Source organism: Macrosteles quadrilineatus, unplaced genomic scaffold (assembly GCF_028750875.1).
Source record: "Macrosteles quadrilineatus isolate MER2022 unplaced genomic scaffold, UCM_ALF_1.0 Scaffold_9__3_contigs__length_116548681, whole genome shotgun sequence".
NCBI classification, from domain to species: Eukaryota; Metazoa; Arthropoda; class Insecta; order Hemiptera; family Cicadellidae; genus Macrosteles; species Macrosteles quadrilineatus.
This window is the reverse complement of record NW_026542602.1, coordinates 187,886-201,560: the sequence shown is the minus strand read 5'-3', so window position 1 is coordinate 201,560 and position 13,675 is coordinate 187,886. Positions and strand designations below refer to the sequence as shown.

At 36.2% G+C, this 13,675-nt stretch overlaps 1 protein-coding gene across 1 annotated transcript; it reads left to right on the top strand.

The window, feature by feature from the left end:
• The first annotated feature begins 374 nt into the window (after positions 1-374).
• Positions 375-12,869, top strand: LOC129004191 (NHP2-like protein 1 homolog). The gene is made up of 4 exons (XM_054432663.1): positions 375-599; positions 7,491-7,608; positions 11,371-11,508; positions 12,685-12,869. The coding sequence occupies exons 1-4, from the start codon at positions 597-599 to the stop codon at positions 12,807-12,809; spliced, it is 384 nt and encodes a 127-aa protein (XP_054288638.1). The 5' UTR covers positions 375-596; the 3' UTR covers positions 12,810-12,869.
• The last annotated feature ends 806 nt before the right edge of the window (positions 12,870-13,675 follow it).

Below are 13,675 nucleotides of genomic sequence, written 5' to 3'. Positions count from 1 at the left end.
AGTCAATGCTTAGACTCTTGGCGAAAGGGGTCCAAACAAGTCAAACCCCGTGATGTGGGTGAGCCTTGAATCAAAAACTCGTCCCTCCTGCATGGAAGTTGAAAGCCGGAGACACTATCAAAACCACACCACATTTTTGGGGAATCATGTTCTTTTACTGCCCATTCTCCCAATTTTTTGTCGTGGGGTGGGATCCATGATGGTCGCTATCCTACAAGGTCGAATTTATGTCGATGCTACGGGATATGGTCAATACGGCATTCGATTCTTGAGTTTTTCCCGGAAGCTATTTTTAGCATGTAAACAGAAACTGACATAACCTCAAAGTACCCACGCTGCCGGCTGTACATCGTCCGTACTACGTTTTTATTACGGCCGCCTCAAGTTCGCGTCTATTTGGTGCCTGTTTTTGTTTACAATTAGTGTGTCGTTGTCGTTTAACATTGCAGTTTAATTTTTGCCTTTTTCTGTTGCAAGAAATAACTTGAAAATATAACTCAGTGAAGCGACCTGAGTCGCCGAGAGTTTGTAATAATCTAGATATCTTTTCAGATTGAATTAGTCTTTTCTGTGAACTTAACTTGCTGCTCCACACAATGGTAAGTCTGAGATAATAGTTTTGACGAGATTAGAACGTCCAACAAATTTTAGATTGTCCAACAAACAAAATTTATTAGGTGGACATCCTTCGTAGCATTGACTAAAACGAAACACGTGGTTTTAGACTTTGCCACCCTAGGGCAAGGTGGTATACTCGGCCATTAATTTATAAATTCTGGATCAAATTATGGGACAATTCGAGATATTGTGAGCGATTGCCAAACTGGTGAAGGCATCTCTTCACTTATACCTACTAGGCCTAGGCCTACTGTGGACTGGACAGTGGTAAAGCTCAACAGATGGTGTTGTGTGGAATTCCTATATTAAAATTAGGCTATATAATAAGCTTACAGATTGCCCATGTATGATAATAGAAATGGCGTATTTAGGAAGACTTACATTCTCATCAGCTAAACGTTTTAAATTAGTTAACACAGCCAGCATGTCACCATCATTGGCTCACGAGTGCCAATAACACGTTCACTAACGAGCGTCGCATAAGTTAGCCTATATTATGTGACGCCGCGATTATTGCCACGGGCCAAAGTAGCCTTTACAATTTAATCTTATAGACTGGCTGTCACTTGGTTAACAGTACGCGCAGACCATGGAAACAAACCTGTTAAACAGTGATCATTTACTTTGTAATACTCTTCAATCTTGTTTGTAAATAATAAAGGCTTTAGCCTATTCTTGTTTCATAATATTTAACTCCACCTTTTGTAATGTCGCACCGGTCTATAGCGAAGACAATAACTTAGTTAAAATTATTACCGGTATATTTTTCTTGAAATAGCTTAAACATAAATGCGACAGTTAAATTTTCTTATGATTGTAGGTGAAAGTAAAGTAAAAACAGATTTTTCATTAACTGTTTATAATTGAACAAATATATAAGCTAATAGGATAATGCATAATGGATAATACATAGGCCTAGGGTGCATAACTTACAGTGATACCACAAAGTAAAGAACAGTTTTTCCAATAATCATATGACGTCACCAACAATCATATCCACTGACCAAGCGACACAGTTGTGTGACAGTCATTCCTGTATCACTGCAGAGAATTCAGTGCCTTTAAATAGACCGTTACAAAGAAGGATTGGTGTTCCATTGATAACAGTCCATTGATAACAGTATTTTGTCTAAAAATTTAGACAAAAAACTCAAGATGGCTGACTTTATCGGATGCATGATTTTCTGCTCCCACTTTTAGCGGGTTAAACACAGTTCTCACTCTTCCTCTGTCTCCACTGCAGCATAGTCCTTATCTAATTGATTCGTGAGTTCATTGTAATATGTGTAAAATCCAGCAATTTCTCATTTTATTATCTGTCGAATAACAAACTGACACTTACCCTAGCTGCTAACAACAAATTGTCTGCAAACTTAACCTGTGTTGGTCAACTCCATTTCCCCCTGTGTTACTGTCAACAAGCTCTGACGTCACATGAGCCACGGAGGGATCTGCGCTACTCTACTTTTTGGCCACAGCCTTATAGATATCGTTCTCTGCTTCCACTTTTAATACTATATAAAAACTCCATTTATCTGGCTCTCTTGCTGGTGGATTGAGTGGCTAACCAGGGATTTTCTCAAAAGGATCCCATTGTGTTAAATATTCCCCGGCCAAATTAAATATCCACAGGACATGGCTCATTCTCAGACAACGTGTAAAATATGCATGAAGACGGTTCTGGATTCGGAAGAGGGAATTGCATGTGAATCTAACTGTTCTCGCTGGTTTCATCGCATCTGTGTAAATTTATCCAAGAGCGAATACTCTATTTTCTCTAAGGATGCCAACAAAAAATGGTACTGCGGCAGAGTTGATTGCGCATCCCCGAGCGAAGATCCCCTACTTGTCTTAACGACTAGCCTCAATAAATTAATGAACAAGATCGATAGTTGGTCTGATAAGATAGAGAAAATTACTGAAGTGTCTCATGGAATTACCGAAATAAAATCCGACATTGGTCAAATAAAAGAACAAATAGCGAAACTAGAACCACGGGTGTCTGCAAATGAAGCTAAAATCGATAATCTAGTTTCTAAAGTTGATTTGTTAGAGAAAACTCCGTCTAACGACCCCAATACGTTAATCCAAGAAATGAATGATAGATCCCAACGAAGTAAAAACGCTATTCTACACGGGATTCCTGAATCCACAAAAAATGAAATTCAAGCAAAAATTGATCACGACAAGGAATGCATGAACACCCTTCTTGACGCCCTCCAACTAAATAATCTCCGCATCACAAAAGTGATGAGAATCGGTAAGCACGCTGTTGATAAACCTCGCCCAGTTAAACTCTCGTTCGCAGACTCTGAAGAGGCCTTTACTTTCTTCAGACACTTTCATCCTGATAAATGTGCAAATGCCTTTCCTGGACACACCATTGCTATCACTCGAGACCGCACACTAATGGAGCGAACGCATTTAACTGAACTTTTATCAACGCTTGAAGAAAGGAAGAAGGCAGGTGAAAAGGACCTCACCATCAAGTACCACAGTGGCGTTCCCAAGATTGTGAAGCAGTCAAAAAACTAGTTACATCCAACGGGCATCTCAGAGCTTATTATCAGAATGTGAATGGCATGAGGGGTAAATTAGGCAGCATCAAACTATCCATTTCTATGTGTAATTTTGACATAATAATCTTGACAGAAACAAACCTTTCAGATGATGTCTTCGATGCAGAAATATCTCCCGACAATTTTACTATCTACCGGTGTGATCGATCTCCACTAACCAGTTCTAAGTCCTGCAAAGGAGGTGTTTTAGTTGCCATCAAAGATAATATAGCTTCGACTCGCTTGATATCAAATGTAAAAGAAGTGGAACATCTGCTGGTTAAAATTGAACCTTGTAAAGGCACTAGCTGGCTTCTAGTAGCTTGCTATATACCACCACATCAGCACGTCTCCAAGTACAGCAGCTTTCTTTCCTCAGTTGAAGAAGTCGTGTCCTCCGGCCAGAATTTTACTGATATCATTATTGTCGGTGACTTCAACATTCCAGGCATTAATTGGGACCATCCACTGGACAGAGGCCACACTCCATCATCTGGAGTGGTTCTTACTTTGATGGAACTTTTTTGTCTCAAACAAATTAATCACGTTTTTAATGGAAGAGGCGTCTTATTAGACTTAGTACTCAGCTCTAATATGAACTTTACAGTGTCCTTGGAAAACGATTTTCTTTTAAATGTTGAAGAGAGACACCACCCCCCTATATCCATCATTTTGCCTTACAACTCCTCCACAAAACTAGTGACCTCCACGAAGAAGCAGTATACACACGACCTTAAAAGATGCCGACTAGATGTTGTCCATAGATCTCTTTCCTCTATAGATTTTTCGTCTGTCTTGAGCACACCTGATCTAAACCAAGCCACTGACGAATTTCTTTCTGTAATTGCTGAGGTTGTCAAGGAAAACTCGCCTTTAAGAAGGGTAGGTTCTTCTCCATTTCCTAGATGGTTCTCCAACGACTTAAAAAATCTAGTGATCACTAAGAAAATCCTTCACAAAAAATATAAGCAACAGCCAACAGCATACAACTACCAATCCTTTGCAATGCTAGGGCTTCGTGCAAGAGTCTGGCAGTCAGCGAACATAAGAAGTACTTAAGAACAATTGAGCAGGGTATCCCTGGGAATCTCCGTTATTTCTGGAGTCACGTCAACACTTTAAAAAAGTCTTCCACAATACCATCCCGTCTTGTCTACAATAGTTCCATCGCAACTGAAGCTGACGACATGTGCAACCTCTTCAAGAATTTCTTTTCTTCAGTTTTTACAAAGCCTACGGAATCATTTGAAGTGTCAACCTTTGGTCACCTTGGAGACTCCCAAACTTTAAGGTTTAGCCCACGTGAAATCTTTGAGAAACTTGAAAAGCTCGATGACACTAAAGGTTGGGGTCCTAATGGCATACCTCCAAGGGTATTGAAACACAACAGGTGTTTACTGGCTCCACCAATCTGTGACATATTTAATGCCTCAATGGACTCTGGTATCTTTCCTGATGCATTCAAAAGGGCTTATGTGGTACCGATTCATAAGACTGGTCCAGTTGAAAATGTTGCTAACTATAGGCCAATCTCGATTCTTTCCTCTATATCTAAAGTATTTGAAGACCTTGTCCTTGATCGAATCAAACATAAACTTGCAGGGATTGTATGCTCTCAACAACATGGTTTTACAACAGGAAGATCAACAGTGTCTAACTTGATTCTTCTCCAAACCCGAGTTCAACAAGCCTTTGCCTCAAACAAACAACTTGATGCTGTTTATTTGGATTTCTCCAAAGCCTTCGATACGGTGGACCACACCCTTCTGCTGCGGAAAATTCAAGACCACGGCTTTGGAAACAAATTCGTCAGGTGGCTGGCCAGTTATCTGTCTGACCGTCGTCTCAATGTCAAGTATGCGTCGGCTCTCTCCTCTGAATTTGTTTCCTACTCAGGGGTACCCCAGGGATCGTTACTTGGTCCGTATCTCTTCACAGTCTTCATTAATGACCTCCCTGACGCACTTCAGAACGAATCTCTGCTTTTCGCTGACGATGTTAAGATTTTCTCAACTATATATCTTCTTTAGATGACTGCCTCCGGATTCAGAGAGATCTGACTAGTCTTGATCGTTGGTGTGAGGACAACAGGATGAATTTGAATATCAAGAAGTGCCAGGTCATTACTTTTCATCGCTGTAAAGTCCCTATGAACTACAATTATTCAGTTCGCAACATAAATATTGACCGAGTGCAGCAAGTTAAGGACCTCGGCATCATCTTGACGCCCTCATTGAACTATCAAGCTCATGTATTGGATTTATGCTGTAGAGCAAACAGAACGCTCGGTTTCATCTTCCGTTTCTCAAAGCAGCTCAGCGGTTCAGAAGCTCTAAAGTCCCTTTACTGTGCCTTGGTGAGGCAAACTCTCGAATATGGTTCACCAATATGGAGTCCTCATCAAAAGTTATTAATAAATGAGCTGGAGAAAATTCAACGAAGATTTGTTCGAATGGTGGGCTTCAAGATGGGATTCCCATACCTTCAGGTGCCCATTGACACTATATCCCTGGCACTTGGTCTTCAGTCGCTGGAGGAACGTAGACTCATTGCTGACACGGTCCTGCTGCACAAGATTATCAACGGAAGAGTCGACTGTCCTGACATGCTCCGCCAAATCAATTTCAAGACTCCTTCCAACACAAGGTCGACTGATCTGTTTATCAAGCAACAGCACCGCACTAGCTACTCAGCAAACAGCACGATGGTTCGAGTCCAGGGAGCTGGCAACAAAGTGACAAGGCATGTCGACTTTTTTCAAGACAGCGTAAATATACTGAAAAAGAAGATCATCAGTCTCAGTCAGTCCTAATTAAAAATTGTTTTTTGTTGTTCAAACTGTTACTCTTGTCTGTTAAAAATTTCACTTAAACATTTCTATTAGTCAATCTATATATTTATCTTTATCATTTGTTATTGTTGATGGTAGGTTTGTTGTTATTGTTTCATATTTTTTATTTATTGTTGTTGTTTGAAATTATTATTTATTTGTATACCTTTGTTATTTTGTCAGTTTTTGTTTTGTTTGGCTAGGTTTGGCATTGTTACTGTTGTTTGTTATTAGATCATTATATATTGTTCATTTTATTTCTAATATTAAGCACAAAAATTGTTATTATCAATTTAAGTCATCCTGAGTTTATTGTTTTGTTTGTATGCTGTAAAATGGAGATGTCCGTTGAAATAAATAAATAAATAAATAAATAAATAAATAGATAACATTGGAACACCAAGGCAAAAAAGGCAACGTCGGTCCATATTAATGAAACCAACTTGGTAGCCTAAGCAATTAAGTTGGAGCCTCCGTGCAGGAAAAGACGGTAGGCCTAATTATTGACCTCCAGACCTCACCTGAAACTAACATTTTTTTTTTCAAAATGTCCGAAATTTACTCTGTTTGAAAAAAAGGTTGTCGTTTTTCTCGGAAACGACCCTTCACATCCACACTGTACTGTTTTAATATTTTGTGAAAGGTCCGGGTGTTTACCCGGAAAATCGAGAAAGCCTTGAAAACATTTTTTTTACGGAAAATAACATTGTGGGTACTCAAATTAACCGGTAGAGCGAGCTTAACAAGAATATCTAAGAGTTTTCAGGATCCCATTAGTTATCGAGAAACGGCCGGAAAATCGCCGGCAAACGACAAAAAGAAATCCACGTAAATTGTTTATGTCCCTAGGTAAGTTATTCAAATTAAGTTAATGGAAAAACGAGTTGAACAATAAAATGCTAGAATTTTAAAGATCAAATGGATATCAACCGAGATACAACCGTAAAAGCGACGGTAAATCGAGTTAGCGCCAAAATTACCAAAACTAGATTAACGTCAGTTGGGTTAGGTTAGGTTACGCTAAGTTGGGATAGGTTAGGTTAGGTCACTAACAATACCCATGTTATTAATAACCTAACCTAACGTAATCTAACCTAACGTAATCTAACCTAACTTAACTCAACCTAACCTAACCTAGTTTGGGCCATTTTGGCGCTAACTAGATTTTCTGACGCTTTTCCGGCTGTATCTCTGTTAATATTCATCGGATCTTACTTGGCCCTATTCTTGTTCATCTTGCTCTACCGGTTAGTTTGAGTAAGTTCCCGACAATAACATTTTCCGTAAAATAATATTTCGGGGGTTTTCAAACAGGTAGAACCTTCCTTTGACAGTCTATATTTATTCTATTTGTCTATGCTAGCTCCCAGTCTAACTTAATTGATGATTTACATAATTTTCTGTTTAGTTGTTTGAAAGTAAAAAGTTATTACAGTAATTTAAATCATGATTTTTTTATTTCATTAACTTAAGGGTTTTTTCAGACTGAAGAAGTGAATCCAAAAGCTTACCCTTTGGCTGATGCTGCGTTGACTTCCAAAATCCTAGCTTTGATTCAGCAAGCTATGAACTATACCCAGCTTAGGAAAGGAGCTAATGAAGGTAAACAATAAACAAACCCTAAGTATAACATCATTGCTCGGTACTTTCCTGTTAAAGTAAACATTCATCAAATCAGCTGACAACAACGATAAATAAATATTGTTCAGTATCAACAAATAATTTTAAAAAAATATTGTATTTAAATGAAACTGTTCTAAACTAACCTAAACAAGCTGTAACATTTCAAAATTCCATTTGATAATAGAAAAGGCATGTGGGGATAATCAACAGAATTTTGAAATGTTACAGTAAGTTTGGTTTCATAGGTTAGGTTAGTAACAGTTTCATTTCTTAGGCCTAATCCTATTTAACTTATTATTTTGTCTAAACAAGATCAATTGTCAATATGTTAAATGCGTTTGAAGATATTAAAACAGAAGGAATATGTATGTTTCTGTAAAATACCCCAAACTTTGGTAAAATCAAACCAACTGAATATTTTATAAGGACTAACAAAATGTGTAATTACTGTAAACGGTCCCAAATGATTCAGATAGGCTAATTTGTTTGATTGTTTTGGGTTAACAATTTCTACCACCGATGTGACTAGGCCAATGTCAGGAAATTGTATTGATAATATAGTCACAGATATACATGTTTCAAAATGGTCTTCAAAGGTAGTTCATACTGTAATTTCAGATCATGATGGTATAATGTTTAGCTTAAACTCATATTTTAGTGTTGATAAGGTGAACAAGCCCAAAAAGTTAGTTAGGCTAGTCAATGATTTTAATGTAAAAATGTTTTTAAATAAGATAAGTCAGATCAATTGGGTAGATGTGTATAGCTTAGGTAAAATACAAGATAAATTTAAGACTTTTCATGATTTGTTCCTGTGGGCAGTGGATGAAGCGTTTCCTCTCGTAACTTCTTCCACTAAGTCCAAAAAAGTAGACAACAAATGGTATGACAGTAGGTTACAAAAAATGAAAGATAACTGTGTATTTGTTTATAGTTTAATTAAGAGTTATGACTGTCATCTGCTTAAAGCTAGGTATAAGATTTTAAAGAAAGAGTACAAAGTAGCTGTAAAAAATGCAAGAGTTAATTATTTTAATGGTTTGATTCAAAACTCAAAGAATAAATCAAGAAAGTTGTGGCAAATCACTAATAGTTTGCTGAACAGTAACTGTAAACCTGCTACTTCACCTGTAGAGATAACACCCAACAGTTTTAACGATTTTTTTGTTGACCATATTAAGAGAGTTAGCAATGGTATTCCGTTAAGTGTAAATGATAGTGATTTTTATGTTTATAAACACCCTAGACCTATGAATGTTTTTAAATTTCAGCAGGTAAGAGTTGAAGACATGTTTTTGGCAATTAATAATCTAAACAATAGTAAGTGTCTGGATATTTACGGCTTGACGTCTTTTTTTATGAAAATATCTGCTAGTTATATAAGTGAAGTAATGATGTATCTTTTTAATGAGTGTCTGATTGAGGGTTGTGTCTTTCCGTATCAGCTAAAAAATATCAAGGTAGTAACTATTTACAAAAAAGGTGATAAAAACATTGAAGGCAACTATAGGCCTATATCAATAGTACCAATTGTATCTAAGGTTTTTGAATCTCTGTTACATAAACAAATTTCAAAACATTTTGAAAAATATAGCATATTCACTGACAATCAGTATGGCTTCAGGCCACACAGAAGTACATCAAATGCTGTCATAAAGTTGGTTGAAAATGTTGTTAGCGACTTGGAAAAATCAAATAGAGTAAATTTCAGATCTTTTGATATGTCAAAAGCGTTTGACACAGTTCAACATGATATTTTGGAAAAAAAATTGCTTTTTTATAGATTTGACCTTAATTCGGTAAATCTCATAATGTCTTATTTAACGAATCGGACTCAGTTTGTATTTAAGGATGGAACTTTTTCAAGGGGCAGACTGGTAAAATATGGTGTGCCACAAGGCTCTATGATTCAATGATTCAATGATTTATTCGGCCATTAAGCAAAGCAATAGGCTAAGTCAATACAATACAATACAAAGTAATTAAATAATAAATAGTCTCTTGATTCACAAATGAATGCATGTTAGATAAATATAATAATAAGGAAACAAATAATAATCTATACTTGGACCAATCTTGTTTAATATCTATATTAATGATCTACCGATTAGTGTTGAGAGAATAGGCATCGATGGCTTTTTATTTGCAGATGACCTTGGTTTAAAAATTGTTGATAACTCAAAGCAAGGTATAGTAGACAAACTTGATTCTAGTCTTTTGACTCTCCAGGACTGGTGTGCTGCTAACTATCTATCTCTTAATACGGAGAAAATTTATGACTTGTATTTTAGCTACAATAAAAATGTTGGTAATACTTCAGAAAACAATGTTTTAAAGTTTTTAGGTATTTGGTTGGATTCTAAACTGTCCTGGAGCTTCCATGTAGATTTTATTGCTAAGAGATTGTCCAAGGGTTTATATATGCTTAGAAGGTTAAGGCACTGTGTTGATAACTATGTATTGTTAAATGTTTATTATGCACAAATCCATAGTATTTTAACATATGGTATTGTTTTATGGGGAGCTAGTTCATATTGCAAAAAACTTTTTATTTTGCAAAAAAGAGCAATTAGGTTAGTTTGTAATATCCCTTATAGAAAGTCTTGTAAATCCTTATTTGTAAATTTACGTGTCTTAACTCTCTACTCTCTTTATGTATTACACTCTCTGTGCTATGTCCACTCAAATTTAGACTCATTTAGTAATGCTGATTTTCATTCCTATAATACAAGAAACAAATGCAATTTAAGAGTTCAACAATTTAAGTATGCTGCTTCACAGAAAAACTGGTTGTATTTGTCAACCAAGCTCTATAATTATTTACCAAAAAATATAAAGTCACTGCCAGAAACTAAATTCAAAAATAAAATAAAAAATGTACTCATTAATGAGCGACTCTATACAATTGAAGACTTTTTTGAGATATGCTGGGAAATGTACAATTAAATCTTTCGATCAATCTATTTAAATTTCAGTTTCACTCATGTTATTCAATGCAAAAAAATTTTGAGGTCTAGTGTTAAGATTTTGATTATGTATTAAACAATTTTGTTTATTCTCTTATTATATAACTATGTATGTATATCTGTATATGCATTTCACTTGACATTGTATATTTCATGTTAGATCTAAGTTGTGACGATTGTCAATACACTGTTATTTGTGTTTCAATGACAATAAATATTCTTGATTCTTGATTCTTGATTCTAATCAAAGTTGGATAGTCGGGAGTTCTCAGTAAAAATTCCCAATGTGATAATAAGTTTTATCCAGGAAAAGCTCTAGATCAGAGTTTTGATTTGTATAATGAAGAGATACTGTAGTACTGTAGCTAGTTTACCTAGAAGTACAGAGGTCACGTAACACACTAAAGACATATAAAACACAATACAGGGTACATCCCAATATAGGGTACATCGGTACATCCAAAAAAGAATGCCTAGATTTTATACAGTGATTGCTTGGTGACTATGTTTTCATGATAGGCTTAACTAAACGATTTGAATGTCATTTTGGAGTTCAAATAACTATGTTTTGTTTTCCAAGTAGTAAGGGAAAAAACCTTACCTTGGCATGTACAAAATAGGTCGGCGGTCTATGTCCTACCTGTACTTCTTTAAAAGTAAGCTAATTCCAAGGATTTTACCTATATCCAATTAGCTTAGCTTTCTCATATAGCATTTAGCTTTTATCTGAGTAGCTGCATATTACGTGAATGTTAACTTACTTTTTTGAATCCAGCCACCAAAACCCTCAACAGAGGTCAGTCAGAATTCATCGTCATGGCGGCTGATGCTGTCCCATTGGAGATTTTGCTGCATCTCCCACTGTTGTGTGAAGACAAGAACGTTCCGTACGTCTTTGTGCGATCGAAGCAAGGTATGTCGATGCACGATTCTAGTTTATTTCCACTGTAGAGTTTATGATTAAGTTAAGCCTATTGCATGCATACGAGGTAGGTCTACATCATTGAGTTTTTCTGCAGACCCTAAAAAGTTAAGGCGTGTTATTTTTCCATCAAGGAAAATTTAGGTTTGTTTGTGTTGGATTAATTAGTTGTGAATAGACTTTAGATACTTTCTTATTAAATGGCGACCATACAAAGTAGGTGTTTTAAGCCAAGTATGAATAAAGATGAGTGTAGGATGAGTGGCGCGATCTTGTAGTCTTGTTAGTGACTGATGCAGACATTCCTTAGACAAACCTGTTAATTAATAGCCCATACAGCTAATGGCAACTAAGGGACCTCTACAGTTTATAGTGGAATCTGAACCACATTTTTTCCTTGGTGTATACAAATTGGTCTAATTATCGGGATAGTACTGCGGATAGTCGTAGTACTAACTCGTGCCGACGTTAATCCACACCAGGGAGTATCGCATCCACAGTGCATGCCTATAAATACCCACAATTCAAAAGGTTTGGATAACCTCTTTTCCCTATTGGTTGGACCCGCATTGAAACTGTAAAAGTCCCAATATTTCTTGTAGGCAAGATGTTAAGCTTTATTATTAGGCCTAGATGCTACAGATATATAACTAGATAATACACTTCTGTTAGTTGTTAAAACCCAGCTTATTGGTGTATTTTTAAAGTTGACTTTGATTCAACTGCTGTGGAGTATGCACATAGATTTGCAAAATTACTAAACACTCATAACTGGATCAAAATGCTCAATTTTTTTAAAGTTCACTGCTAAGGAATCAACTGTTATTAGCTAGTAGTTAAGGCCGCTTTCACATCATTCTTTCTATACTCATCCTTAATTCATCTTTGTCCTAAGCTCTTGTGCCAAGTTTGAATAAACAATTCTCAAATAGGTAATAACATTTGTGTCCAACCCGTACAGATCCAATGCTTCGTTAAAATATTCTTTGTGGTATTTGTTAGGGTATCAGGCTTAAATCACTGGTAAAGAGTCCTCCCTGACATTGTGTCAACTGTCAACTAAATAAACGCTAGGAGTAGGCCTAATAGGCTTTATCTCTACTAACTGTTGAAATGGTCACATATCTTCACCTAGATTTCGCTAATGCTGAACTTAACATGTTGCAGCGCTGGGACGGGCTTGTGGAGTGTCTCGTCCTGTCGTGGCTTGCTCAGTAACAATGAACGAGGGCTCACAACTCAAGCCTCAGATTCAAGCCATTCAACATGAAATCGAGAGGCTTCTAGTGTAAATAGATTTTAACCGTTTGTATTATCATTTCCAATCTTAATTTTTTAAATATAAAAATATTACAAAAAATGCATATTTTTGTTTTGTACTTTACCTTTACCTATTGTTCAAACGTTCTTAATACCTAACGATATTTAGATGTGATTGTTGGCTACTAGCTCCTTCAGTCAATAGTAGAGTTGTTTTTCAAATTTCAACTCAGTATGTTTACTCCATATTGAGTGAAAGGCTCAGCTGTTGTAGTTGTTTGCAGGACTTATCACTCCTGGAGCACAGGTTCAAATCTTACCAAACATCAATTTGCTTGTGACAATGTCGTTATTACTCTTTGGTTGGAGTACCTTATGCAAAAGAATCTGATTGTAAAATCCAGGCAACTATCTCTGTATTGAAGATCTCACTCCACTTAATGAAAGCCACAACTTTTAAACAAAACTTAATCTCTACTCTGTAGTCATAGTCCAAGACGCTATTATTAGAATCGACAGTCCAATGATTTTTAATTTACTGTTCATACATTAGAGAACTATTTGAACTGCAATCATCTGAATCGTCCATTATCCAAATCGCATCAGAAAGAAAAAAAACTGCCAGAAAAACAGAGTATATATCAGTTTGCGGTACTTTGTGACAGATTTTGAAGGATACCAAATCTGTCGCACTTTGTGACGAGTCTATTGTAATGACAAAATGTACATTATTTCAACCGTTTTAAGTTTTAACACTACTTTTTGTTTATGTTACCTTTTGTTTTTGTAATGTTATCTTAGGAAATCAATTATGTGGCTTTTTGATTGTCCGGTCCCAATTGATAAAGATAGTTGGAGTTCTATATTTAAAAGTTTAATGGAAAAATAAAGACATAGG